The sequence below is a fragment of the Ciona robusta genome, chromosome 1, assembly GCF_009617815.1.
Source record: "Ciona robusta chromosome 1, ASM961781v2".
Lineage (NCBI taxonomy): Eukaryota > Metazoa > Chordata > Ascidiacea > Phlebobranchia > Cionidae > Ciona > Ciona robusta.
In genome coordinates this window covers 15116013-15142048 of record NC_143235.1, presented here as the reverse complement: position 1 = coordinate 15142048, position 26036 = coordinate 15116013, and the positions used below count along the sequence as shown (strand labels likewise).

Here is a 26036-nt window from a genome sequence, read left to right as displayed (position 1 = left end):
CCAATCTCCCATTTTCGACTTTCGCAAAAAATCTGATTTTTTTGAGTTTTGGTATAAAACACATGATACCGGTATCATGCGTTGGGGTCCAATCTCACATTTTCGACTTTTTGCAAATAATCTAATTTTTTGAGTTTTGTATAAACACATGATACCGGTATCATGCGTTGGGGTCCAATCTCACATTTTCGACTTTTCCAAAAAAATCGGATTTTTTTTGAGTTTTGGTATAAACACATGATACCGGTATCATGCGTTGGGTCAAATCTCACATTTTCGACTTTCCAAAAAATCTGATTTTTTTGAGTTTTGGTATAAACACATGATACCGGTATCATGCGTTGGGGTCCAATCTCCCATTTTCGACTTTTGCAAAAATTCTGATTTTTTTGAGTTTTGGTATAAACACATGATACCGGTATCATGCGTTGGGGTCCAATCTTCCATTTTCGACTTTTGCAAAAAATCTGATTTTTTTGAGTTTTGGTATAAACACATGATACCGGTATCATGCGTTGGGTCCAATCTCACATTTTCAACTTTTGCAAAAAATCTGATTTTTTTGAGTTTTGTATAAACACATGATACCGGTATCATGCGTTGGGGTCCAATCTCCCATTTTCGACTTTTCCAAAAAATCTGATTTTTTGAGTTTTGGTATAAACACATGATACCGGTATCATGCGTTGGGGTCCAATCTCACATTTTCGACTTTTCCAAAAAATCTGATTTTTTTGAGTTTTGGTATAAACACATGATACCGGTATCATGCGTTGGGGTCCAATCTCCCATTTTCGACTTTTGCAAAAAATCTGATTTTTTTGAGTTTTGGTATAAACACATGATACCAGTATCATGCGTTGGGGTCCAATCTCACATTTTCCACTTTTGCAAAAAATCTGATTTTTTTGAATTTTGGTATAAACACATGATACCGGTATCATGCGTTGGGGTCCAATCTCACATTTTCGACTTTTCCAAAAAATCTGATTTTTTTGAATTTTGGTATTAACACATGATACCGGTATCATGCGTTGGGGTCCAATCTCCCATTTTCGACTTTCGCAAAAAATCTGATTTTTTTGAGTTTTGGTATAAACACATGATACCGTATCATGCGTTGGGGTCCAATCTCACATTTTCGACTTTTGCAAATAATCTAATTTTTTTGAGTTTTGAAATAAACACATGATACCGGTATCATGCGTTGGGGTCCAATCTCACATTTTCGACTTTTCCAAAAAATCGGATTTTTTTGAGTTTTGGTATAAACACATGATACCGGTATCATGCATTGGGTTCCAATCTCACATTTTCGACTTTTGCAAAAAATCTGATTTTTTTGAGTTTTGGTATTAACACATGATACCGGTATCATGCCTTGGGGTCCAATCTCACATTTTCGACTTTTCCAAAAAATCTGATTTTTTTGAGTTTTGGTATAAACACATGATACTGGTATCATGCGTTGGGGTCCAAACTCACATTTTCGACTTTTGTTAAAAATCTGATTTTTTTTAGTTTTGGTATAAACACATGATACCGGTATCATGCGTTGGGGTCCAATCTCACATTTTCGACTTTTCCAAAAAATCTGATTTTTTGAGTTTTGGTATAAACACATGATACCGGTATCATGCGTTGGGGTCCAATCTCACATTTTCGACTTTTGCAAAAAAATGGATTTTTTTGAGTTTTGGTATAAACACATGATACCGGTATCATGCGTTGGGGTCCAATCTCACATTTTCGACTTTTCACATTTCGACTGCAAAAAATCAGATTTTTTTGAGTTTTGGTATAAACACATGATACCGGTATCATGTGTGGGGTCCAATCTCACATTTTCGACTTTTGCAAAAAAATCGGATTTTTTTAGTTTTGGTATAAACACATGATACCGGTATCATGCGTTGGGGTCCAATCTCACATTTCGACTTTTCCATAAAATCAGATCTTTTTGAGTTTTGGTATAAACACATGGTATCATGCGTTGGGGTCCAATCTCACATTTTCGACTTTTGCAAAAAAATCTGATTTTTTTGAGTTTTGGTATAAACACATGAAACCGGAATCATGCGTTGGGGTCCAATCTCACATTTTCGACTTTTCCAAAAAATCTGATTTTTTTGAGTTTTGGTATAAACACATGATACCGGTATCATGCGTTGGGGTCCAATCTCACATTTTCGACTTTTGCAAAAAATCGGATTTTTTTGAGTTTTGGTATAAACACATGATACCGGTATCATGCGTTGGGGTCCAATCTCACATTTTCGACTTTTGCAAAAAATCGGGTTTTTTTGAGTTTTGTATAAACACATGATACCGGTATCATGCGTTGGGTCCAATCTCACATTTTCGACTTTTCCAAAAAATCTGATTTTTTGAGTTTTGGTATATACACATGATACCGGTATCATGCGTTGGGGTCCAAACTCACATTTTCGACTTTTCCAAAAAATCTGATTTTTTGAGTTTTGGTATATACACATGATACCGGTATCATGCGTTGGGGTCCAAACTCACATTTTCGACTTTTCCAAAAAATCTGATTTTTTTGAGTTTTGGTATAAACACATGATACCGGTATCATGCGTTGGGGTCCAATCTCACATTTTCGACTTTTTCAAAAAATCTGATTTTTTTGAGTTTTGGTATAAAACACATGATACCGGTATCATGCGTTGGGGTCCAATCTCACATTTTCGACTTTTTCAAAAAATCTGATTTTTTTGAGTTTTGGTATAAACACATGATACCGGCGGTATCATGCGTTGGGGTCCAATCTCACATTTTCGACTTTTCCAAAAAATCTGATTTTTTTGAGTTTTGGTATAAACACATGATACCGGTATCATGCGTTGGGGTCCAATCTCACATTTTCGACTTTTCCAAAAAATCTGATTTTTTGAGTTTTGGTATAAACACATGATACCGGTATCATGCGTTGGGGTCCAAACTCACATTTTCGACTTTTCCAAAAAATCTGATTTTTTGAGTTTTGGTATATACACATGCCCGGTATCATGCGTTGGGGTCCAAACTCACATTTTCGACTTTTCCAAAAAATCTGATTTTTTTGAGTTTTGGTATAAACACATGATACCGGTATCATGCGTTGGGGTCCAATCTCACATTTTCGACTTTTTCAAAAAATCTGATTTTTTTGAGTTTTGGTATAAACACATGATACCGGTATCATGCGTTGGGTCCAATCTCACATTTTCGACTTTTCCAAAAAATCTGATTTTTTTGAGTTTTGGTATAAACACATGATACCGGTATCATGCGTTGGGGTCCAATCTCACATTTTCGACTTTTCCAAAAAATCTGATTTTTTTGAGTTTTGGTATAAACACATGATACCGGTATCATGCGTTGGGGTCCAATCTCCCATTTTCGACTTTTGCAAAAAATCTGATTTTTTTGAGTTTTGGTATAAACACATGATACCGGTATCATGCGTTGGGGTCCAATCTCCCATTTTCGACTTTTGCAAAAAATCTGATTTTTTTTGAGTTTTGGTATAAACACATGATACCGGTATCATGCGTTGGGGTCCAATCTCCCATTTTCGACTTTTGCAAAAAATCTGATTTTTTTGAGTTTTGGTATAAACACATGATACCGGTATCATGCGTTGGGGTCCAATCTCCCATTTTCGACTTTTGCAAAAAATCTGATTTTTTTGAGTTTTGGTATAAACACATGATACCGGTATCATGCGTTGGGGTCCAATCTCACATTTTCGACTTTTCCAAAAAATCTGATTTTTGAGTTTTGGTATAAACACATGATACCGGTATCATGCGTTGGGGTCCAATCTCACATTTTCGACTTTTCCAAAAAATCTGATTTTTTTGAGTTTTGGTATAAACACATGATACCAGTATCATGCGTTGGGGTCCAATCTCACATTTTCGACTTTTGCAAAAAATCTGATTTTTTGAATTTTGGTATTAACACATGATACCGGTATCATGCGTTGGGGTCCAATCTCCCATTTTCGACTTTCGCAAAAAATCTGATTTTTTTGAGTTTTGGTATAAACACATGATACCGGTATCATGCGTTGGGGTCCAATCTCACATTTTCGACTTTTGCAAATAATCTAATTTTTTTGAGTTTTGGTATAAACACATGATACCGGTATCATGCGTTGGGGTCCAATCTCACATTTTCGACTTTTCCAAAAAATCGGATTTTTTTGAGTTTTGGTATAAACACATGATACCGGTATCATGCGTTGGGGTCCAATCTCACATTTTCAACTTTTCCAAAAAATCTGATTTTTTGAGTTTTGGTATAAACACATGATACCGGTATCATGCGTTGGGGTCCAATCTCACATTTTCGACTTTTCCAAAAAATCTGATTTTTTTGAGTTTTGGTATAAACACATGATACCAGTATCATGCGTTGGGGTCCAATCTCACATTTTCGACTTTTGCAAAAAATCTGATTTTTTGAATTTTGGTATTAACACATGATACCGGTATCATGCGTTGGGGTCCAATCTCCCATTTTCGACTTTCGCAAAAAATCTGATTTTTTTGAGTTTTGGTATAAACACATGATACCGGTATCATGCGTTGGGGTCCAATCTCACATTTTCGACTTTTGCAAATAATCTAATTTTTTGAGTTTTGGTATAAACACATGATACCGGTATCATGCGTTGGGGTCCAATCTCACATTTTCGACTTTTCCAAAAAATCGGATTTTTTTGAGTTTTGGTATAAACACATGATACCGGTATCATGCGTTGGGGTCCAATCTCACATTTTCAACTTTTCCAAAAAATCTGATTTTTTGGAGTTTTGGTATAAACACATGATACCGGTATCATGCGTTGGGGTCCAATCTCACATTTTCAACTTTTGCAAAAAATCGGATTTTTTTTGAGTTTTGGTATAAACACATGATACCGGTATCATGCGTTTGGGTCCAATCTCACATTTTCAACTTTTGCAAAAAATCGGATTTTTTTGAGTTTTGGTATAAACACATGATACCGGTATCATGCGTTGGGGTCCAATCTCACATTTTCGACTTTTGCAAAAAATCTGATTTTTTTGAGTTTTGGTATAAACACATGATACCGGTATCATGCGTTGGGGTCCAATCTCCCATTTTCGACTTTTGCAAAAAATCTGATTTTTTTGAGTTTTGGTATAAACACATGATACCGGTATCATGCGTTGGGGTCCAATCTCCCATTTTCGACTTTTGCAAAAATCTGATTTTTTTGAGTTTTGGTATAAACACATGATACCGGTATCATGCGTTGGGGTCCAATCTCCCATTTTCGACTTTTGCAAAAAATCTGATTTTTTTGAGTTTTGGTATAAACACATGATACCGGTATCATGCGTTGGGGTCCAATCTCCCATTTTCGACTTTTGCAAAAAATCTGATTTTTTTGAGTTTTGGTATAAACACATGATACCGGTATCATGCGTTGGGGTCCAATCTCCCATTTTCGACTTATCCAAAAAATCTGATTTTTTGAGTTTTGGTATAAACACATGATACCGGTATCATGCGTTGGGGTCCAATCTCACATTTTCGACTTTTGCAAAAAATCTGATTTTTTGAATTTTGGTATTAACACATGATACCGGTATCATGCGTTGGGGTCCAATCTCACATTTTCGACTTTTGCAAAAAATCTGATTTTTTGAATTTTGGTATTAACACATGATACCGGTATCATGCGTTGGGGTCCAATCTCCCATTTTCGACTTTCGCAAAAAATCTGATTTTTTTGAGTTTTGGTATAAACACATGATACCGGTATCATGCGTTGGGGTCCAATCTCACATTTTCGACTTTTGCAAATAATCTAATTTTTTTGAGTTTTGGTATAAACACATGATACCGGTATCATGCGTTGGGGTCCAATCTCACATTTTCGACTTTTCCAAAAAATCGGATTTTTTTGAGTTTTGGTATAAACACATGATACCGGTATCATGCGTTGGGGTCAAATCTCACATTTTCGACTTTTCCAAAAAATCTGATTTTTTTGAGTTTTGGTATAAACACATGATACCGGTATCATGCGTTGGGGTCCAATCTCCCATTTTCGACTTTTGCAAAAATTCTGATTTTTTTGAGTTTTGGTATAAACACATGATACCGGTATCATGCGTTGGGGTCCAATCTTCCATTTTCGACTTTTGCAAAAAATCTGATTTTTTTGAGTTTTGGTATAAACACATGATACCGGTATCATGCGTTGGGGTCCAATCTCACATTTTCAACTTTTGCAAAAAATCTGATTTTTTTGAGTTTTGTATAAACACATGATACCGGTATCATGCGTTGGGGTCCAATCTCCCATTTTCGACTTTTCCAAAAAATCTGATTTTTTGAGTTTTGGTATAAACACATGATACCGGTATCATGCGTTGGGGTCCAATCTCACATTTTCGACTTTTCCAAAAAATCTGATTTTTTTGAGTTTTGGTATAAACACATGATACCGGTATCATGCGTTGGGGTCCAATCTCCCATTTTCGACTTTTGCAAAAAATCTGATTTTTTTGAGTTTTGGTATAAACACATGATACCAGTATCATGCGTTGGGGTCCAATCTCACATTTTCCACTTTTGCAAAAAATCTGATTTTTTTGAATTTTGGTATAAACACATGATACCGGTATCATGCGTTGGGGTCCAATCTCACATTTTCGACTTTTCCAAAAAATCTGATTTTTTTGAATTTTGGTATTAACACATGATACCGGTATCATGCGTTGGGGTCCAATCTCCCATTTTCGACTTTCGCAAAAAATCTGATTTTTTTGAGTTTTGGTATAAACACATGATACCGGTATCATGCGTTGGGGTCCAATCTCACATTTTCGACTTTTGCAAATAATCTAATTTTTTTGAGTTTTGAAATAAACACATGATACCGGTATCATGCGTTGGGGTCCAATCTCACATTTTCGACTTTTCCAAAAAATCGGATTTTTTTGAGTTTTGGTATAAACACATGATACCGGTATCATGCATTGGGTTCCAATCTCACATTTTCGACTTTTGCAAAAAATCTGATTTTTTTGAGTTTTGGTATTAACACATGATACCGGTATCATGCCTTGGGGTCCAATCTCACATTTTCGACTTTTCCAAAAAATCTGATTTTTTTGAGTTTTGGTATAAACACATGATACTGGTATCATGCGTTGGGGTCCAAACTCACATTTTCGACTTTTGTTAAAAATCTGATTTTTTTTAGTTTTGGTATAAACACATGATACCGGTATCATGCGTTGGGGTCCAATCTCACATTTTCGACTTTTCCAAAAAATCTGATTTTTTTGAGTTTTGGTATAAACACATGATACCGGTATCATGCGTTGGGGTCCAATCTCACATTTTCGACTTTTGCAAAAAAATGGATTTTTTTGAGTTTTGGTATAAACACATGATACCGGTATCATGCGTTGGGGTCCAATCTCACATTTTCGACTTTTCACATTTCGACTGCAAAAAATCAGATTTTTTTGAGTTTTGGTATAAACACATGATACCGGTATCATGTGTGGGGTCCAATCTCACATTTTCGACTTTTGCAAAAAAATCGGATTTTTTTAGTTTTGGTATAAACACATGATACCGGTATCATGCGTTGGGGTCCAATCTCACATTTTCGACTTTTCCATAAAATCAGATCTTTTTGAGTTTTGGTATAAACACATGGTATCATGCGTTGGGGTCCAATCTCACATTTTCGACTTTTGCAAAAAATCTGATTTTTTTGAGTTTTGGTATAAACACATGAAACCGGAATCATGCGTTGGGGTCCAATCTCACATTTTCGACTTTTCCAAAAAATCTGATTTTTTTGAGTTTTGGTATAAACACATGATACCGGTATCATGCGTTGGGGTCCAATCTCACATTTTCGACTTTTGCAAAAAATCGGATTTTTTTGAGTTTTGGTATAAACACATGATACCGGTATCATGCGTTGGGTCCAATCTCACATTTTCGACTTTTGCAAAAAATCGGGTTTTTTTGAGTTTTGTATAAACACATGATACCGGTATCATGCGTTGGGGTCCAATCTCACATTTTCGACTTTTCCAAAAAATCTGATTTTTTGAGTTTTGGTATATACACATGATACCGGTATCATGCGTTGGGGTCCAAACTCACATTTTCGACTTTTCCAAAAAATCTGATTTTTTGAGTTTTGGTATATACACATGATACCGGTATCATGCGTTGGGGTCCAAACTCACATTTTCGACTTTTCCAAAAAATCTGATTTTTTTGAGTTTTGGTATAAACACATGATACCGGTATCATGCGTTGGGGTCCAATCTCACATTTTCGACTTTTTCAAAAATCTGATTTTTTTGAGTTTTGGTATAAACACATGATACCGGTATCATGCGTTGGGGTCCAATCTCACATTTTCGACTTTTTCAAAAAATCTGATTTTTTTGAGTTTTGGTATAAACACATGATACCGGCGGTATCATGCGTTGGGGTCCAATCTCACATTTTCGACTTTTCCAAAAAATCTGATTTTTTTGAGTTTTGGTATAAACACATGATACCGGTATCATGCGTTGGGGTCCAATCTCACATTTTCGACTTTTCCAAAAAATCTGATTTTTTTGAGTTTTGGTATAAACACATGATACCGGTATCATGCGTTGGGGTCCAAACTCACATTTTCGACTTTTCCAAAAAATCTGATTTTTTGAGTTTTGGTATATACACATGCCCGGTATCATGCGTTGGGGTCCAAACTCACATTTTCGACTTTTCCAAAAAATCTGATTTTTTTGAGTTTTGGTATAAACACATGATACCGGTATCATGCGTTGGGGTCCAATCTCACATTTTCGACTTTTTCAAAAAATCTGATTTTTTTGAGTTTTGGTATAAACACATGATACCGGTATCATGCGTTGGGGTCCAATCTCACATTTTCGACTTTTCCAAAAAATCTGATTTTTTTGAGTTTTGGTATAAACACATGATACCGGTATCATGCGTTGGGGTCCAATCTCACATTTTCGACTTTTCCAAAAAATCTGATTTTTTTGAGTTTTGGTATAAACACATGATACCGGTATCATGCGTTGGGGTCCAATCTCCCATTTTCGACTTTTGCAAAAAATCTGATTTTTTTGAGTTTTGGTATAAACACATGATACCGGTATCATGCGTTGGGGTCCAATCTCCCATTTTCGACTTTTGCAAAAAATCTGATTTTTTTTGAGTTTTGGTATAAACACATGATACCGGTATCATGCGTTGGGGTCCAATCTCCCATTTTCGACTTTTGCAAAAAATCTGATTTTTTTGAGTTTTGGTATAAACACATGATACCGGTATCATGCGTTGGGGTCCAATCTCCCATTTTCGACTTTTGCAAAAAATCTGATTTTTTTGAGTTTTGGTATAAACACATGATACCGGTATCATGCGTTGGGGTCCAATCTCACATTTTCGACTTTTCCAAAAAATCTGATTTTTTGAGTTTTGGTATAAACACATGATACCGGTATCATGCGTTGGGGTCCAATCTCACATTTTCGACTTTTCCAAAAAATCTGATTTTTTTGAGTTTTGGTATAAACACATGATACCAGTATCATGCGTTGGGGTCCAATCTCACATTTTCGACTTTTGCAAAAAATCTGATTTTTTGAATTTTGGTATTAACACATGATACCGGTATCATGCGTTGGGGTCCAATCTCCCATTTTCGACTTTCGCAAAAAATCTGATTTTTTTGAGTTTTGGTATAAACACATGATACCGGTATCATGCGTTGGGGTCCAATCTCACATTTTCGACTTTTGCAAATAATCTAATTTTTTTGAGTTTTGGTATAAACACATGATACCGGTATCATGCGTTGGGGTCCAATCTCACATTTTCGACTTTTCCAAAAAATCGGATTTTTTTGAGTTTTGGTATAAACACATGATACCGGTATCATGCGTTGGGGTCCAATCTCACATTTTCAACTTTTCCAAAAAATCTGATTTTTTGGAGTTTTGGTATAAACACATGATACCGGTATCATGCGTTGGGGTCCAATCTCACATTTTCAACTTTTGCAAAAAATCGGATTTTTTTTGAGTTTTGGTATAAACACATGATACCGGTATCATGCGTTTGGGTCCAATCTCACATTTTCAACTTTTGCAAAAAATCGGATTTTTTTGAGTTTTGGTATAAACACATGATACCGGTATCATGCGTTGGGGTCCAATCTCACATTTTCGACTTTTGCAAAAAATCTGATTTTTTTGAGTTTTGGTATAAACACATGATACCGGTATCATGCGTTGGGGTCCAATCTCCCATTTTCGACTTTTGCAAAAAATCTGATTTTTTTGAGTTTTGGTATAAACACATGATACCGGTATCATGCGTTGGGGTCCAATCTCCCATTTTCGACTTTTGCAAAAAATCTGATTTTTTTGAGTTTTGGTATAAACACATGATACCGGTATCATGCGTTGGGGTCCAATCTCCCATTTTCGACTTTTGCAAAAAATCTGATTTTTTTTAGTTTTGGTATAAACACATGATACCGGTATCATGCGTTGGGGTCCAATCTCCCATTTTCGACTTTTGCAAAAAATCTGATTTTTTTGAGTTTTGGTATAAACACATGATACCGGTATCATGCGTTGGGGTCCAATCTCCCATTTTCGACTTATCCAAAAAATCTGATTTTTTGAGTTTTGGTATAAACACATGATACCGGTATCATGCGTTGGGGTCCAATCTCACATTTTCGACTTTTGCAAAAAATCTGATTTTTTGAATTTTGGTATTAACACATGATACCGGTATCATGCGTTGGGGTCCAATCTCACATTTTCGACTTTTGCAAAAAATCTGATTTTTTGAATTTTGGTATTAACACATGATACCGGTATCATGCGTTGGGGTCCAATCTCCCATTTTCGACTTTCGCAAAAAATCTGATTTTTTTGAGTTTTGGTATAAACACATGATACCGGTATCATGCGTTGGGGTCCAATCTCACATTTTCGACTTTTGCAAATAATCTAATTTTTTTGAGTTTTGGTATAAACACATGATACCGGTATCATGCGTTGGGGTCCAATCTCACATTTTCGACTTTTCCAAAAAATCGGATTTTTTTGAGTTTTGGTATAAACACATGATACCGGTATCATGCGTTGGGGTCCAATCTCACATTTTCGACTTTTCCAAAAAATCTGATTTTTTTGAGTTTTGGTATAAACACATGATACCGGTATCATGCGTTGGGGTCCAATCTCCCATTTTCGACTTTTGCAAAAATTCTGATTTTTTTGAGTTTTGGTATAAACACATGATACCGGTATCATGCGTTGGGGTCCAATCTTCCATTTTCGACTTTTGCAAAAAATCTGATTTTTTTGAGTTTTGGTATAAACACATGATACCGGTATCATGCGTTGGGGTCCAATCTCACATTTTCAACTTTTGCAAAAAATCTGATTTTTTTGAGTTTTGTATAAACACATGATACCGGTATCATGCGTTGGGGTCCAATCTCCCATTTTCGACTTTTCCAAAAAATCTGATTTTTTGAGTTTTGGTATAAACACATGATACCGGTATCATGCGTTGGGGTCCAATCTCACATTTTCGACTTTTCCAAAAAATCTGATTTTTTTGAGTTTTGGTATAAACACATGATACCGGTATCATGCGTTGGGGTCCAATCTCCCATTTTCGACTTTTGCAAAAAATCTGATTTTTTTGAGTTTTGGTATAAACACATGATACCAGTATCATGCGTTGGGGTCCAATCTCACATTTTCCACTTTTGCAAAAAATCTGATTTTTTTGAATTTTGGTATAAACACATGATACCGGTATCATGCGTTGGGGTCCAATCTCACATTTTCGACTTTTCCAAAAAATCTGATTTTTTTGAATTTTGGTATTAACACATGATACCGGTATCATGCGTTGGGGTCCAATCTCCCATTTTCGACTTTCGCAAAAAATCTGATTTTTTTGAGTTTTGGTATAAACACATGATACCGGTATCATGCGTTGGGGTCCAATCTCACATTTTCGACTTTTGCAAATAATCTAATTTTTTTGAGTTTTGAAATAAACACATGATACCGGTATCATGCGTTGGGGTCCAATCTCACATTTTCGACTTTTCCAAAAAATCGGATTTTTTTGAGTTTTGGTATAAACACATGATACCGGTATCATGCATTGGGTTCCAATCTCACATTTTCGACTTTTGCAAAAAATCTGATTTTTTTGAGTTTTGGTATTAACACATGATACCGGTATCATGCCTTGGGGTCCAATCTCACATTTTCGACTTTTCCAAAAAATCTGATTTTTTTGAGTTTTGGTATAAACACATGATACTGGTATCATGCGTTGGGGTCCAAACTCACATTTTCGACTTTTGTTAAAAATCTGATTTTTTTTAGTTTTGGTATAAACACATGATACCGGTATCATGCGTTGGGGTCCAATCTCACATTTTCGACTTTTCCAAAAAATCTGATTTTTTTGAGTTTTGGTATAAACACATGATACCGGTATCATGCGTTGGGGTCCAATCTCACATTTTCGACTTTTGCAAAAAAATGGATTTTTTTGAGTTTTGGTATAAACACATGATACCGGTATCATGCGTTGGGGTCCAATCTCACATTTTCGACTTTTCACATTTCGACTGCAAAAAATCAGATTTTTTTGAGTTTTGGTATAAACACATGATACCGGTATCATGTGTGGGGTCCAATCTCACATTTTCGACTTTTGCAAAAAAATCGGATTTTTTTAGTTTTGGTATAAACACATGATACCGGTATCATGCGTTGGGGTCCAATCTCACATTTTCGACTTTTCCATAAAATCAGATCTTTTTGAGTTTTGGTATAAACACATGGTATCATGCGTTGGGGTCCAATCTCACATTTTCGACTTTTGCAAAAAATCTGATTTTTTTGAGTTTTGGTATAAACACATGAAACCGGTATCATGCGTTGGGGTCCAATCTCACATTTTCGACTTTTCCAAAAAATCTGATTTTTTTGAGTTTTGGTATAAACACATGATACCGGTATCATGCGTTGGGGTCCAATCTCACATTTTCGACTTTTGCAAAAAATCGGATTTTTTTGAGTTTTGGTATAAACACATGATACCGGTATCATGCGTTGGGGTCCAATCTCACATTTTCGACTTTTGCAAAAAATCGGGTTTTTTTGAGTTTTGTATAAACACATGATACCGGTATCATGCGTTGGGGTCCAATCTCACATTTTCGACTTTTCCAAAAAATCTGATTTTTTGAGTTTTGGTATATACACATGATACCGGTATCATGCGTTGGGGTCCAAACTCACATTTTCGACTTTTCCAAAAAATCTGATTTTTTGAGTTTTGGTATATACACATGATACCGGTATCATGCGTTGGGGTCCAAACTCACATTTTCGACTTTTCCAAAAAATCTGATTTTTTTGAGTTTTGGTATAAACACATGATACCGGTATCATGCGTTGGGGTCCAATCTCACATTTTCGACTTTTTCAAAAAATCTGATTTTTTTGAGTTTTGGTATAAACACATGATACCGGTATCATGCGTTGGGGTCCAATCTCACATTTTCGACTTTTTCAAAAAATCTGATTTTTTTGAGTTTTGGTATAAACACATGATACCGGCGGTATCATGCGTTGGGGTCCAATCTCACATTTTCGACTTTTCCAAAAAATCTGATTTTTTTGAGTTTTGGTATAAACACATGATACCGGTATCATGCGTTGGGGTCCAATCTCACATTTTCGACTTTTCCAAAAAATCTGATTTTTTTGAGTTTTGGTATAAACACATGATACCGGTATCATGCGTTGGGGTCCAATCTCCCATTTTCGACTTTTGCAAAAAATCTGATTTTTTTGAGTTTTGGTATAAACACATGATACCGGTATCATGCGTTGGGGTCCAATCTCCCATTTTCGACTTTTGCAAAAAATCTGATTTTTTTTGAGTTTTGGTATAAACACATGATACCGGTATCATGCGTTGGGGTCCAATCTCCCATTTTCGACTTTTGCAAAAAATCTGATTTTTTTGAGTTTTGGTATAAACACATGATACCGGTATCATGCGTTGGGGTCCAATCTCCCATTTTCGACTTTTGCAAAAAATCTGATTTTTTTGAGTTTTGGTATAAACACATGATACCGGTATCATGCGTTGGGGTCCAATCTCCCATTTTCGACTTTTCCAAAAAATCTGATTTTTTGAGTTTTAGTATAAACACATGATACCGGTATCATGCGTTGGGGTCCAATCTCACATTTTCGACTTTTCCAAAAAATCTGATTTTTTTGAGTTTTGGTATAAACACATGATACCAGTATCATGCGTTGGGGTCCAATCTCACATTTTCGACTTTTCCAAAAAATCTGATTTTTTTGAGTTTTGGTATAAACACATGATACCGGTATCATGCGTTGGGGTCCAATCTCACATTTTCGACTTTTGCAAAAAATCTGATTTTTTGAATTTTGGTATTAACACATGATACCGGTATCATGCGTTGGGGTCCAATCTCCCATTTTCGACTTTCGCAAAAAATCTGATTTTTTTGAGTTTTGGTATAAACACATGATACCGGTATCATGCGTTGGGGTCCAATCTCACATTTTCGACTTTTGCAAATAATCTAATTTTTTTGAGTTTTGGTATAAACACATGATACCGGTATCATGCGTTTTTTGGAGTTTTGGTATAAACACATGATACCGGTATCATGCGTTGGGGTCCAATCTCTCATTTTCAACTTTTGCAAAAAATCGGATTTTTTTTGAGTTTTGGTATAAACACATGATACCGGTATCATGCGTTGGGGTCCAATCTCACATTTTCAACTTTTGCAAAAAATCGGATTTTTTTGAGTTTTGGTATAAACACATGATACCGGTATCATGCGTTGGGGTCCAATCTCACATTTTCGACTTTTCCAAAAAATCTGATTTTTTTGAGTTTTGGTATAAACACATGATACCGGTATCATGCGTTGGTATCATGCGTATCCCGTTATCATGCGTATCATGCGTTGGGGTCCAATCTCACATTTTCGACTTTTCCAAAAAATCTGATTTTTTTGAGTTTTGGTATAAACACATGATACCGGTATCATGCGTTGGGGTCCAATCTCCCATTTTCGACTTTTGCAAAAATTCTGATTTTTTTGAGTTTTGGTATAAACACATGATACCGGTATCATGCGTTGGGGTCCAATCTCCCATTTTCGACTTTTGCAAAAAATCTGATTTTTTTGAGTTTTGGTATAAACACATGATACCGGTATCATGCGTTGGGGTCCAATCTCACATTTTCAACTTTTGCAAAAAATCTGATTTTTTTGAGTTTTGTATAAACACATGATACCGGTATCATGCGTTGGGGTCCAATCTCCCATTTTCGACTTTTCCAAAAAATCTGATTTTTTGAGTTTTGGTATAAACACATGATACCGGTATCATGCGTTGGGGTCCAATCTCACATTTTCGACTTTTCCAAAAAATCTGATTTTTTTGAGTTTTGGTATAAACACATGATACCGGTATCATGCGTTGGGGTCCAATCTCACATTTTCGACTTTTCCAAAAAATCTGATTTTTTTGAATTTTGGTATTAACACATGATACCAGTATCATGCGTTGGGGTCCAATCTCCCATTTTCGACTTTCGCAAAAAATCTGATTTTTTTGAGTTTTGGTATAAACACATGATACCGGTATCATGCGTTGGGGTCCAATCTCACATTTTCGACTTTTGCAAATAATCTAATTTTTTTGAGTTTTGGTATAAACACATGATACCGGTATCATGCGTTGGGGTCCAATCTCACATTTTCGACTTTTCCAAAAAATCGGATTTTTTTGAGTTTTGGTATAAACACATGATACCGGTATCATGCATTGGGTTCCAATCTCACATTTTCGACTTTTGCAAAAAATCTGATTTTTTTGAGTTTTGGTATTAACACATGATACCGGTATCATGCCTTGGGGTCCAATCTCACATTTTCGACTTTTCCAAAAAATCTGATTTTTTTGAGTTTTGGTATAAACACATGATACTGGTATCATGCGTTGGGGTCCAAACTCACATTTTCGACTTTTGTTAAAAATCTGATTTTTTTGAGTTTTGGTATAAACACATGATACCGGTATCATGCGTTGGGGTCCAATCTCACATTTTCGACTTTTTTAAAAAATCTGATTTTTTTTTAGTTTTGGTATAAACACATGATACCGGTATCATGCGTTGGGGTCCAATCTCACATTTTCGACTTTTCCAAAAAATCTGATTTTTTTGAGTTTTGGTATAAACACATGATACCGGTATCATGCGTTGGGGTCCAATCTCACATTTTCGACTTTTGCAAAAAAATGGATTTTTTTGAGTTTTGGTATAAACACATGATACCGGTATCATGCATTGGGTTCCAATCTCACATTTTCGACTTTTGCAAAAAATCTGATTTTTTTTTAGTTTTGGTATAAACACATGATACCGGTATCATGCGTTGGGGTCCAATCTCACATTTTCGACTTTTCCAAAAAATCTGATTTTTTTGAGTTTTGGTATAAACACATGATACCGGTATCATGCGTTGGGGTCCAATCTCACATTTTCGACTTTTGCAAAAAATCGGATTTTTTGAGTTTTGGTATAAACACATGATACCGGTATCATGTGTCGGGGTCCAATCTCACATTTTCGACTTTTGCAAAAAATCTGATTTTTTTGAGTTTTGGTATAAACACATGATACCGGTATCATGCGTTGGGGTCCAATCTCACATTTTCGACTTTTCCAAAAAATCTGATTTTTTTGAGTTTTGGTATAAACACATGATACCGGTATCATGCATTGGGTTCCAATCTCACATTTTCGACTTTTGCAAAAAATCTGATTTTTTTGAGTTTTGGTATTAACACATGATACCGGTATCATGCGTTGGGGTCCAAACTCACATTTTCGACTTTTGTAAAAAATCTGATTTTTTTTAGTTTTGGTATAAACACATGATACCGGTATCATGCGTTGGGGTCCAATCTCACATTTTCGACTTTTTTAAAAAATCTGATTTTTTATCTGATTTTTTTTTAGTTTTGGTATAAACACATGATACCGGTATCATGCGTTGGGGTCCAATCTCACATTTTCGACTTTTCCAAAAAATCTGATTTTTTTGAGTTTTGGTATAAACACATGATACCGGTATCATGCGTTGGGGTCCAATCTCACATTTTCGACTTTTGCAAAAAAATGGATTTTTTTGAGTTTTGGTATAAACACATGATACCGGTATCATGCGTTGGGGTCCAATCTCACATTTTCGACTTTTGCAAAAAATCGGATTTTTTTGAGTTTTGGTATAAACACATGATACCGGTATCATGCGTTGGGGTCCAATCTCACATTTTCGACTTTTGCAAAAAAATGGATTTTTTTGAGTTTTGGTATAAACACATGATACCGGTATCATGCGTTGGGGTCCAATCTCACATTTTCGACTTTTGCAAAAAATCGGATTTTTTTGAGTTTTGGTATAAACACATGATACCGGTATCATGCGTTGGGGTCCAATCTCACATTTTCGACTTTTGAAAAAAATCGGATTTTTTTGAGTTTTGGTATAATAAATAGTTTTTATCTTTTATATACACAGCCCTTAACATTTGTCCACCTATAAACCTATTGTCTGTTACTGACTATTTTTTATTATTTTGGTGTGAAGCGTTTTTAAACCTGAACTGCAAATTTGCAAATCAACACAAGTTTTCACACATCAAACATGTATTATTACATGGCTCTGAACTTTCTACAGTGAACTTAATGCACAGTGTTTGGAAGTGGCGTGTTTAATCGAAAACTAACTTGATTAAATGAATAAGAACAGTATTGAAGTAGTTGAATCTTAATTAATGATCACAGTTGTATGGAAGGTCTTGTTAAACATAGAAAGATATAAAAATAATAAAAAATAGAAATCTCATAAATCGTTTTCGGTCCGTTTTGTTTCCGTCAATGTTAGTTATAGAATCTCCTTTAGATGTTAACAGGAGTTACTGGTGGTACTGGGGTGCTGTTCTCAGATGACCCTGTGATGCTAGGAGCAAATGGTACAAGGTTAACTATGGTTGTAACGGTTTTTTAATTTTGAATTAAAACATAGAGACTTTTTACTTTAGCTGGAACAAGATTTTTATATACTTAATGGTGTTTTTATTTTAAAATATTTTCATAATTGTGTGATAAAAAAGAGGCCTCCCTCTCTATTGGTAAAAAAGTTACGTATGTGGTAACTTGTAAGTGGGCACGAGGTGTATGATACATAACACCTGTGTTATAATGACTTTCGTTGCCCCGCCATGCGAGAATAAACAAGTTATATCTAATTCAAAATTGAAACTTACAAAGCACTGGATCCAAGTGAGCTGTGTGAGGAACTCATGCAAGCTCCTGAAGCAACTTTGCCACGGTGCGCTGAGGAATAAACATTAGTAAGATGGAGGTTTACTAACAACAGGCTGTGCCATAGCTTATTGAGATTTGTTAAGATACAGAGTCAGATATCTTTTAAAGATATATGGTTCAACACATGATGCTTTCAAGCTTGTGGACTCATTGGTCACTTATGGGTTCCACATTGTCAGCTTAATGGAAAAAAGGATACACCACATGTGGTTTCCATGCAGGTTATCATTAGTTGATTCAAATAATATTTACGGAACACAATAATTTCTGCACACCTCGTTTCATGTAACAAGAGAATCCAATGAATCCAACAGCAAGCACCACGGCCACCACAACGCACGCAACAATTATAATCCACGCTTCAACTCCTGTTGGATCCACCATAATGTTGTTGGTTTGCTAAACAAGAGATAAATAAATAAATGAATGAAGTTTATTTCTTATCTTAGGTCACACCAACGAAACACAGGAGAGCCTATAAAAGCGAAAATACGCGCAGTAACGGCAAAACAACAGTTGGAAAAACAAGCTTATTGATAAAAAATAAACAAACAATGTTTTAGATAAAATGCGTGGCCGTCACACCCCCAAGAAATGCTTGTTATACACAAATGTATTCGACATACGTAAGATTACCCAGAAGGGGTTCACCATTAGATAAGGTTGTTTTAGACAGCGATATAACTTTTATGTTAAATTGGATTTTTAACATATTGCGCATGTGTTAATTTATATTCAGCATTTGTGTCAAGCGTAAAATATATTAAAAAATTACTTCACCTAAACAAAGTATAAACTTTAAATGAACTTCAAAATCTTTAGGGTATTTTACATCGTATTCAAGTGTTCAATATAAAACTTTTGAACTGTGAATCATATTTATGTTTCGAACACCAGGTAAATCAAGCTTTAAAAATGAATATTTAACATAAATCCCTCACTTAAATAAGAAATCATTTAATTTAAATAAATAAAAGAACATTTAATTTAAATAAATTAGAAATTCATTATCCCAAAGTAGTTGCAACTTACAGTTGAGCAGACATCGTCAATCTTCACGGCACAAGCGGGGTTAACCACAGTGAGTTGTTGTCCGTTAAATGTGAGCCCAAGATTGCCAGCATTGCCCCTCAAAGTGACCACTGCCTCGTCAGCAATGCTGTCGTTGTATGCGTTAATGGTAAACTCAACAACAGTGTTGCCATCTGGAAAGATTTTAGTGATGACCAACTTTTATGTTTCATTTAAAAAGTTATTAGGAAAAACATAATCTTATAATAAAACTATGCTTGTATAAATTTGACTTGTATGCCAAGTTTGTTATAGTTCGGTTGACAAAAGGACAAGTAAAGGGATGTGTTATGTTAGCAAGAATAAACCTCTCCACCAAAATAAACTAAATAAGATTAAAAGGATTATGCATTAAAAGAGTGTCATGCAAAATTTACGCCTCCTATCTATAAATGGTATGAAGTAAAGTTGGTGTCCCTCAAATTTAAATTTTCCTTTTACAAAATCATAAAAGTTATAGAAATGAAGATAAATTTTTGGTCTGTTGCTGCATTATAAAATAAACCATATGTATTTGTAATTAAGTGTCAGATGATTAATATACCACCAGCTTGATAATACATGTAGTTACCTGAGTTAACAGTTGCAGTGAGTCCACTGATCATCACTGTTGGTAATTGAGTGACCATCGAGTTGTGCATGAAAGTTGTGAATGTTGTAACTTGTGGCACGGTGGTTTTAGCTCTTTGCAGGAAACTCTGGCCCTCCAATTCAAGTCTGTTTTAATGAGAAGGAAATTGCTGGTTTATTGAAAACATTCAATGCTCTTTAATTTATTTGAAATTATTAAATGGGAAAAAAAAAGAAAAAATTACTTTTTACGGTCAGAACAGTTGCATTATATTCTTTACAGAAAATATGCATGAAGAAATTGCTTAAAATAACGATGTTAAATGTTCTACAAGAGTCTTATAAAAATCGGTCAGTAACAGATGCAAAAATTAAAAATTATTTAACGATAATCTATTTGTTGCTACTTTCCTTCTCTTTCCTGGTTTAATTAATTTGATTTTTAAAACATATTCAAAGAGATAATCATAACTGATAACTTATTATTATATTTATTACAAAAACAAACTTACGAAGCTTTACGGATAACTGTGGTTGAAAGATGAAGAACATCAGTTGGTGATTTGAACTGAAAGATAGAATGATTAATTTAATGGTTTAATAAGCTTAATGTTCTGTTCTGACACAGTGGCCAAGGGGTTGGGCATTTGCATCAAAAGGAACCAGATGATACTGTCTTCGAATCTCAAAACTTATAGGTATACGAGTTCTTGGGAAAGACACTTTCAAATATATATTTTTTTGGCAGAAAATCAAAACTTTTGCGTTTTGGTACAAACACATGATACCGGTATCATGCATTGGGGCAGAATGTCATTTTTTTAATTTTGTCAAAAATTCTCGTGGTCACTTTTGGAACATAGCACCCTGGGTGTCATGGTAATAGACCAACTCTAGGATACATCTAAGTTCCCATGGTTGGCCATACCGAAGGCCCTTATCTAAATAGACTAGTTAGGTGGTTGTAGAAATGTGCGGCAACCATTCCTTAATAAGCAATAAAAAATTCAACAAATTAAAAACTTTTGATGGGAAGTGAAAATACAGTAACACTCTGGGTGTCGGGATAATGGGCAAACTCTAGCCTAAATCTCAGTAGGCCCCACAATTTGCTTTGCGGTAGGCAAAATCTTATATATATACAACAGCAGTGATTATAAAAGGTCTTTAGTGAGCAATAAAAACAAAACAAATCAAAAACTTTTAATGAGAGTGAAAATGCATCAAATTTCAAGATACCTGAATAGGTTCAGCTTGAGCAAATATGTTGTAAAGTGCAGGTTCAGTTGTCACAGTGAAGAGAAGGTTGTATTTATGGTAACTTAGTGTACTCAATATCTTGAGGCCGGCGGTTGAAACACTTCCTGTTGATGGATCGAATGTGAAAGTTGTGATTCCACTGATCTTGGCTCCCTTGTATAGGGTGGGATCATCAAATGCAACGGTGGCTTTCCATGTATGGCCCTGTGAGGAATTTGGATTGAAAACCAAAAACTACAAAGATAGACTTGATGAATTATAACCAGGATTGAGTGCAGGAAAACACAAATAACTAAAGCGTCTACCGCTGCAAGTTCTGTAATTCCAATTCCCAGTGGAATGGTAAAGTATAAAAACATAAAAAAAAAACATTTTTTTGGTAATTAAAGTAAACAGAAAAACTTAACATAATTTTTAAAATAAAATTAGTTTCAACAAAAAGCATTTCATAACATGTCAAACATCCAAAAATGGAGAGTTTTTGTTAAAATTCATCTTTTACAATTTTTAATTTAAATTAAACAGAAAAACTCAATATAGACTCCCAGCACTTCAGAAACATGTGAACCATTTAAAAATAAATACAGAAAATGTTCACAAATAATTTTTGAAAACTCCTTATTTCTCACCTTGTACCCGACCATGGGAAGGTTATCACCTGCGCTGTTTTGTAATTGCATTGTCATCAAAGCATCATCATTGTGATTAATCAATGAACCAACTCCAGATGTAAATGCAACGTTCACGGTTCGTTGTGTGATTTCTATGGTTGGGCTCGCTTGTACGTTGACACCAGTGGGTTGAGAGATCTAAGAAACATTAGGAGTGATTATTTATCATAATATGCATGTCATCTACTAATATTATATCAGTAATGTTATTGATAGTATGATTTTGCTACCAATGTAGATGTACGTTTCTTGCGCAAAACACTCAAAATGTCAGTGGTCACTAATGGATTGTCCAAATATTATAAAATGAATTATTCACAGAAACCTTCAAATGTTGGCATGAGAAGCTGATGCATATTGTATTTATTGAACCAACTACTTTATAATTGAGTTATTTAAAAATTCTATAGGTGATAAAACTTATGTAAAAACCTACTAAGAACTAATTGTGTAAGACACCCGCATTATAACGTTGAGGTGTCCTGCCATGTGAGGATACATTAGTAATAATTACATATATTTATGGCAATCTAAAACATCACTTATTGATACTTACAGTGAACCTAAGCACATATCCACTTCCCGAGTGAGTTATCATCAGGTTGGTGAAGATTGCTGTGCCCTGCAAGAAACAAATTAAAGATTGTCCAAGATATCCCTCATGTAACATAAATGTATATATATTGGTAAAGTAGCAGGAGTATAAGGCGAGAAGTTGTTTTTTGTTATTGTTGTTACTTGGATATAGGATGAAAAAAATGAGTTTAATAAAAGTGAGCTGGTTTTTTAAATTGCTGGATAAATACAGTTGGCCAATTTACTTACAGACACGAGTGTTAAGTGTCCTTAAAAGGAGCCACAAACTACGAAAGGTTGGAAACACAGACTTTTAACAGTTTTTTTCCGAATACTTTATATTGTAGAATCAATATGTTAAAGTCTCACATTTTGGTTGAATGTTGCAGTTGTTGTTCCCATCAAAGTAGCTCTGTTGTCTCCATTAGTTGTATCAAGAGCAACACTAACTGACCAGATGCTTCCAAGTGTTGTAACTGGAAGGCCCTGTTAGTAATATAAAGAATATTTGAGTATTTTTAGTAATAAAATATTTCATTTCATCAAAAAACATTCAAGTAACATTTATCATGTTCGCAACCACATCTATTCCAGCTCCTCAAAACATATTTCGACACTGACTTGTAACATTAATTGCATCTGTGTGTCTTAAGCATTTCGAACTAGTTAAAGCATATCATAAAAGTAGATTCTAACTAAAAATATTTAATGAAAAGTCTCAATTAACAACTAGGATAAGATAAAATAAAATCTATATATGAAATACATTCAAACTTCTTCCTAAAAAATTCATTTTTTTCCTAAAAATGCAATAAATGCAAACCAAGTCACTTCACTGAGCTTTGAACTCAGTAACCAGATATCAACATTACCTCACTATCAAGCAAAGTAACAACAGGTTGCGTTGGGAAGACAAGATATTCCTCAGCAGTTGAAGGTAGAGATGCAATGCTCATTGAAGTTGGGATCTTGTGTTCGATCAGGTAAGTCTCGTAATCTTCACCTGTCATAAAGAAAAGTGAGTAGTGGTTAAATTAGATAATGCTTTAAACATACTTAATGCATTTCAATAGCTGTGTGTTTTTAGTTTTTGTGTAATTTTATTTCTGATTTTCCCTACATAGCATCTCTATCTACTTTATCATAAAAATTTTATTTATCTCTTCGAGTTTATAGAAAAGATCAAATTAATAAAAATACCAAAAATAAGTAAATTAGGAACAAAACAAAAGTCATAAATGTTAGCGATATAAACATGGTAAGTAAACTAATCGAACTTAAGTAGTTTACTTGTAGTTAGGTTGGTTGCTGCCTGTGTTGATGAGAAAGATGTTCCTTCAGTAACATTAAGAATCTGCCACAATTTTCCTGTTTGGTAATCAGCCAACATCTGTGGGGTAATGTATGTTAATAGAAATGTGTTATTACAAAGGTAATATTATAATATGTTATAATAAATGTATTATTACGTCATGTTATTATAAATGTGTTATTATAAATGTGTTGTTATATTTGTAATTATAAATTATTGCAAAATAACCATCAGAAAAATTGTGTGAAATGAGGCAAAAAAATTTGTGTTTTAGCCCTTTTCTTCTAATCACTATTAACATCAACCAAATGAAATAAGAAGAAAGTAAAAAAACATTTCGTTAATTACAACGAGAAAAAAAACTGCTTCGTACAAAATGATGTATTATTCTATTATATTTCAGTTTTAGAAAGTTGGTTTACAAAAATGGATAGCAAAATTAGACACGATAACAAAATAGATATCTTAAACATAAAAACATAGATATCTTAAACATAAGAACATAGATATCTTATATAAACTCGCATTATCCATCGCGAAACATAGATATCTTATAAACTTACCTGAGTGACGCCCTGGTTAAGGAACTCAGCTGCAAGCGAGGAATTTGAAGTCACGTTCGATCCAGTTCCGTTAACAATTTCATCTCCATATTCAATGGTGTACGTCACCACATCTGTGCTGCGTCTGGATCTGTCAGGGTGATAATGGTACAGCTGTTAACTTGTGGTAAGATATATGCAGTACAACTATGATATGACAGGAGAACAATTGAGTTTTGGTACAAACACATGATACCGGTATCATGCGCTGGAGTAAAATCTCATCTTTTTGACTGATTAAGTTTTGGTACAAACACACCGTAGATACCGTACTATGCGTTGTTTTTTTGAGCTCTTGGTTTCTATCGTGCCTTAAAATAATTTATTAACTAATCATAATTTTGATATTTTACCTGAGATCTCGTCTTCTTCTAGAAGTTTCTCTCACAACGTTAACCACCCGTATCTTGTATGATGGAACACCAAGGTATCTGGTATTACAAAGTTAAACATTATTATACCAATTATTGACACACTGTAACAGGTTCAGCAACTCGACTGTGGGCATGGGAGTGGCAACCATGGATAGGTCACTCAAGTTCCCACCCACAAGGATATAAATGAACAAACCAACCAAAAGTCATGTCTGCTTATCCACACACTGCAATATCTTCAACAAATCGATTGTGGGCATGGGAGCGGCAATTATGTTAAAGTCACTTAAGTTCCCATCCATGAGGATATAAATGACTAAACAAACCAAATGTCATGTTCCCACCCAACTAAAATATAAATGACTCACGTAGCGAGATTTTGGACAAGGTTATCTCCGAAGAAATCGTCAACAGAAATAGCGGGGAACCCGATAGCGATCTGGATCATTGGTACGGTGACGATCTTAACAGGTTCTGATCCCCTGATTGTGACGTAGAGAAGACGGGTCTTCAGGTCAATGTAGTTTGCTCCATTTACACCTGAAGTGGAGAATACTTAATGGTAAAATATGTTTGATATAGAATATTTTCTTATTTTATATGAGTGATGTTATAATTAAGAGATACCAGATTTGATGCAAACATTGTGGCTGTGTGGCCTTGGGGATGCGGTTATTCAACTTTATAAACATGTACGGTTTGTTTTTCACCCAAGTGGTCGAGAAACATGAATGAAAACAGTATCATCTTGCCCCACCCTGCTATATTATAGCTTATAAAACCCCCCTCCCATTCAATGAATAAAATTATAATTCATCAAAGAAACAAACCAGAATCGATGGCTGGTTTGTATTGATCGGGGGTGTTTGTGTCTGGTTGTTTTGTGTTCCACAGGTCTCTTGTTGTGTCATAAAATGAATTCTGTGGAAAGATGTAAAGATCTTTCTCTGCTTGGTAAACGTCAAGTCTCTCAGGTCTTGGATACCTGTGTTTGTATTGAATAATATTTTTAAAAAAGGTTTCCTACCAAAGCAACTTTATAAAAATAATT

At 34.9% G+C, this 26036-nt stretch overlaps 1 protein-coding gene across 1 annotated transcript in view; it reads right to left on the bottom strand.

The window, feature by feature from the left end:
• Positions 1-17850: 17850 nt before the first annotated feature.
• LOC149743660 (fibrocystin-L-like) overlaps positions 17851-26036 on the bottom strand; it is a 68813-nt gene continuing 60627 nt past the window's right edge. Inside the window, exons 74-89 of the mRNA XM_089891968.1 lie at positions 25816-25970; positions 25354-25525; positions 24965-25042; positions 24573-24702; positions 23988-24087; positions 23570-23700; positions 23067-23183; positions 22678-22743; positions 22080-22259; positions 21430-21654; positions 20703-20758; positions 20192-20337; positions 19582-19754; positions 18825-18948; positions 18489-18558; positions 17851-18181 (exon numbers count right to left, since the gene is read on the bottom strand). Coding sequence (XP_089748094.1) covers positions 18121-18181; positions 18489-18558; positions 18825-18948; positions 19582-19754; positions 20192-20337; positions 20703-20758; positions 21430-21654; positions 22080-22259; positions 22678-22743; positions 23067-23183; positions 23570-23700; positions 23988-24087; positions 24573-24702; positions 24965-25042; positions 25354-25525; positions 25816-25970 — 1984 coding nt within the window. The 3' untranslated portion in view covers positions 17851-18120. The remainder of the gene's footprint in view (positions 18182-18488; positions 18559-18824; positions 18949-19581; positions 19755-20191; positions 20338-20702; positions 20759-21429; positions 21655-22079; positions 22260-22677; positions 22744-23066; positions 23184-23569; positions 23701-23987; positions 24088-24572; positions 24703-24964; positions 25043-25353; positions 25526-25815; positions 25971-26036) is intronic.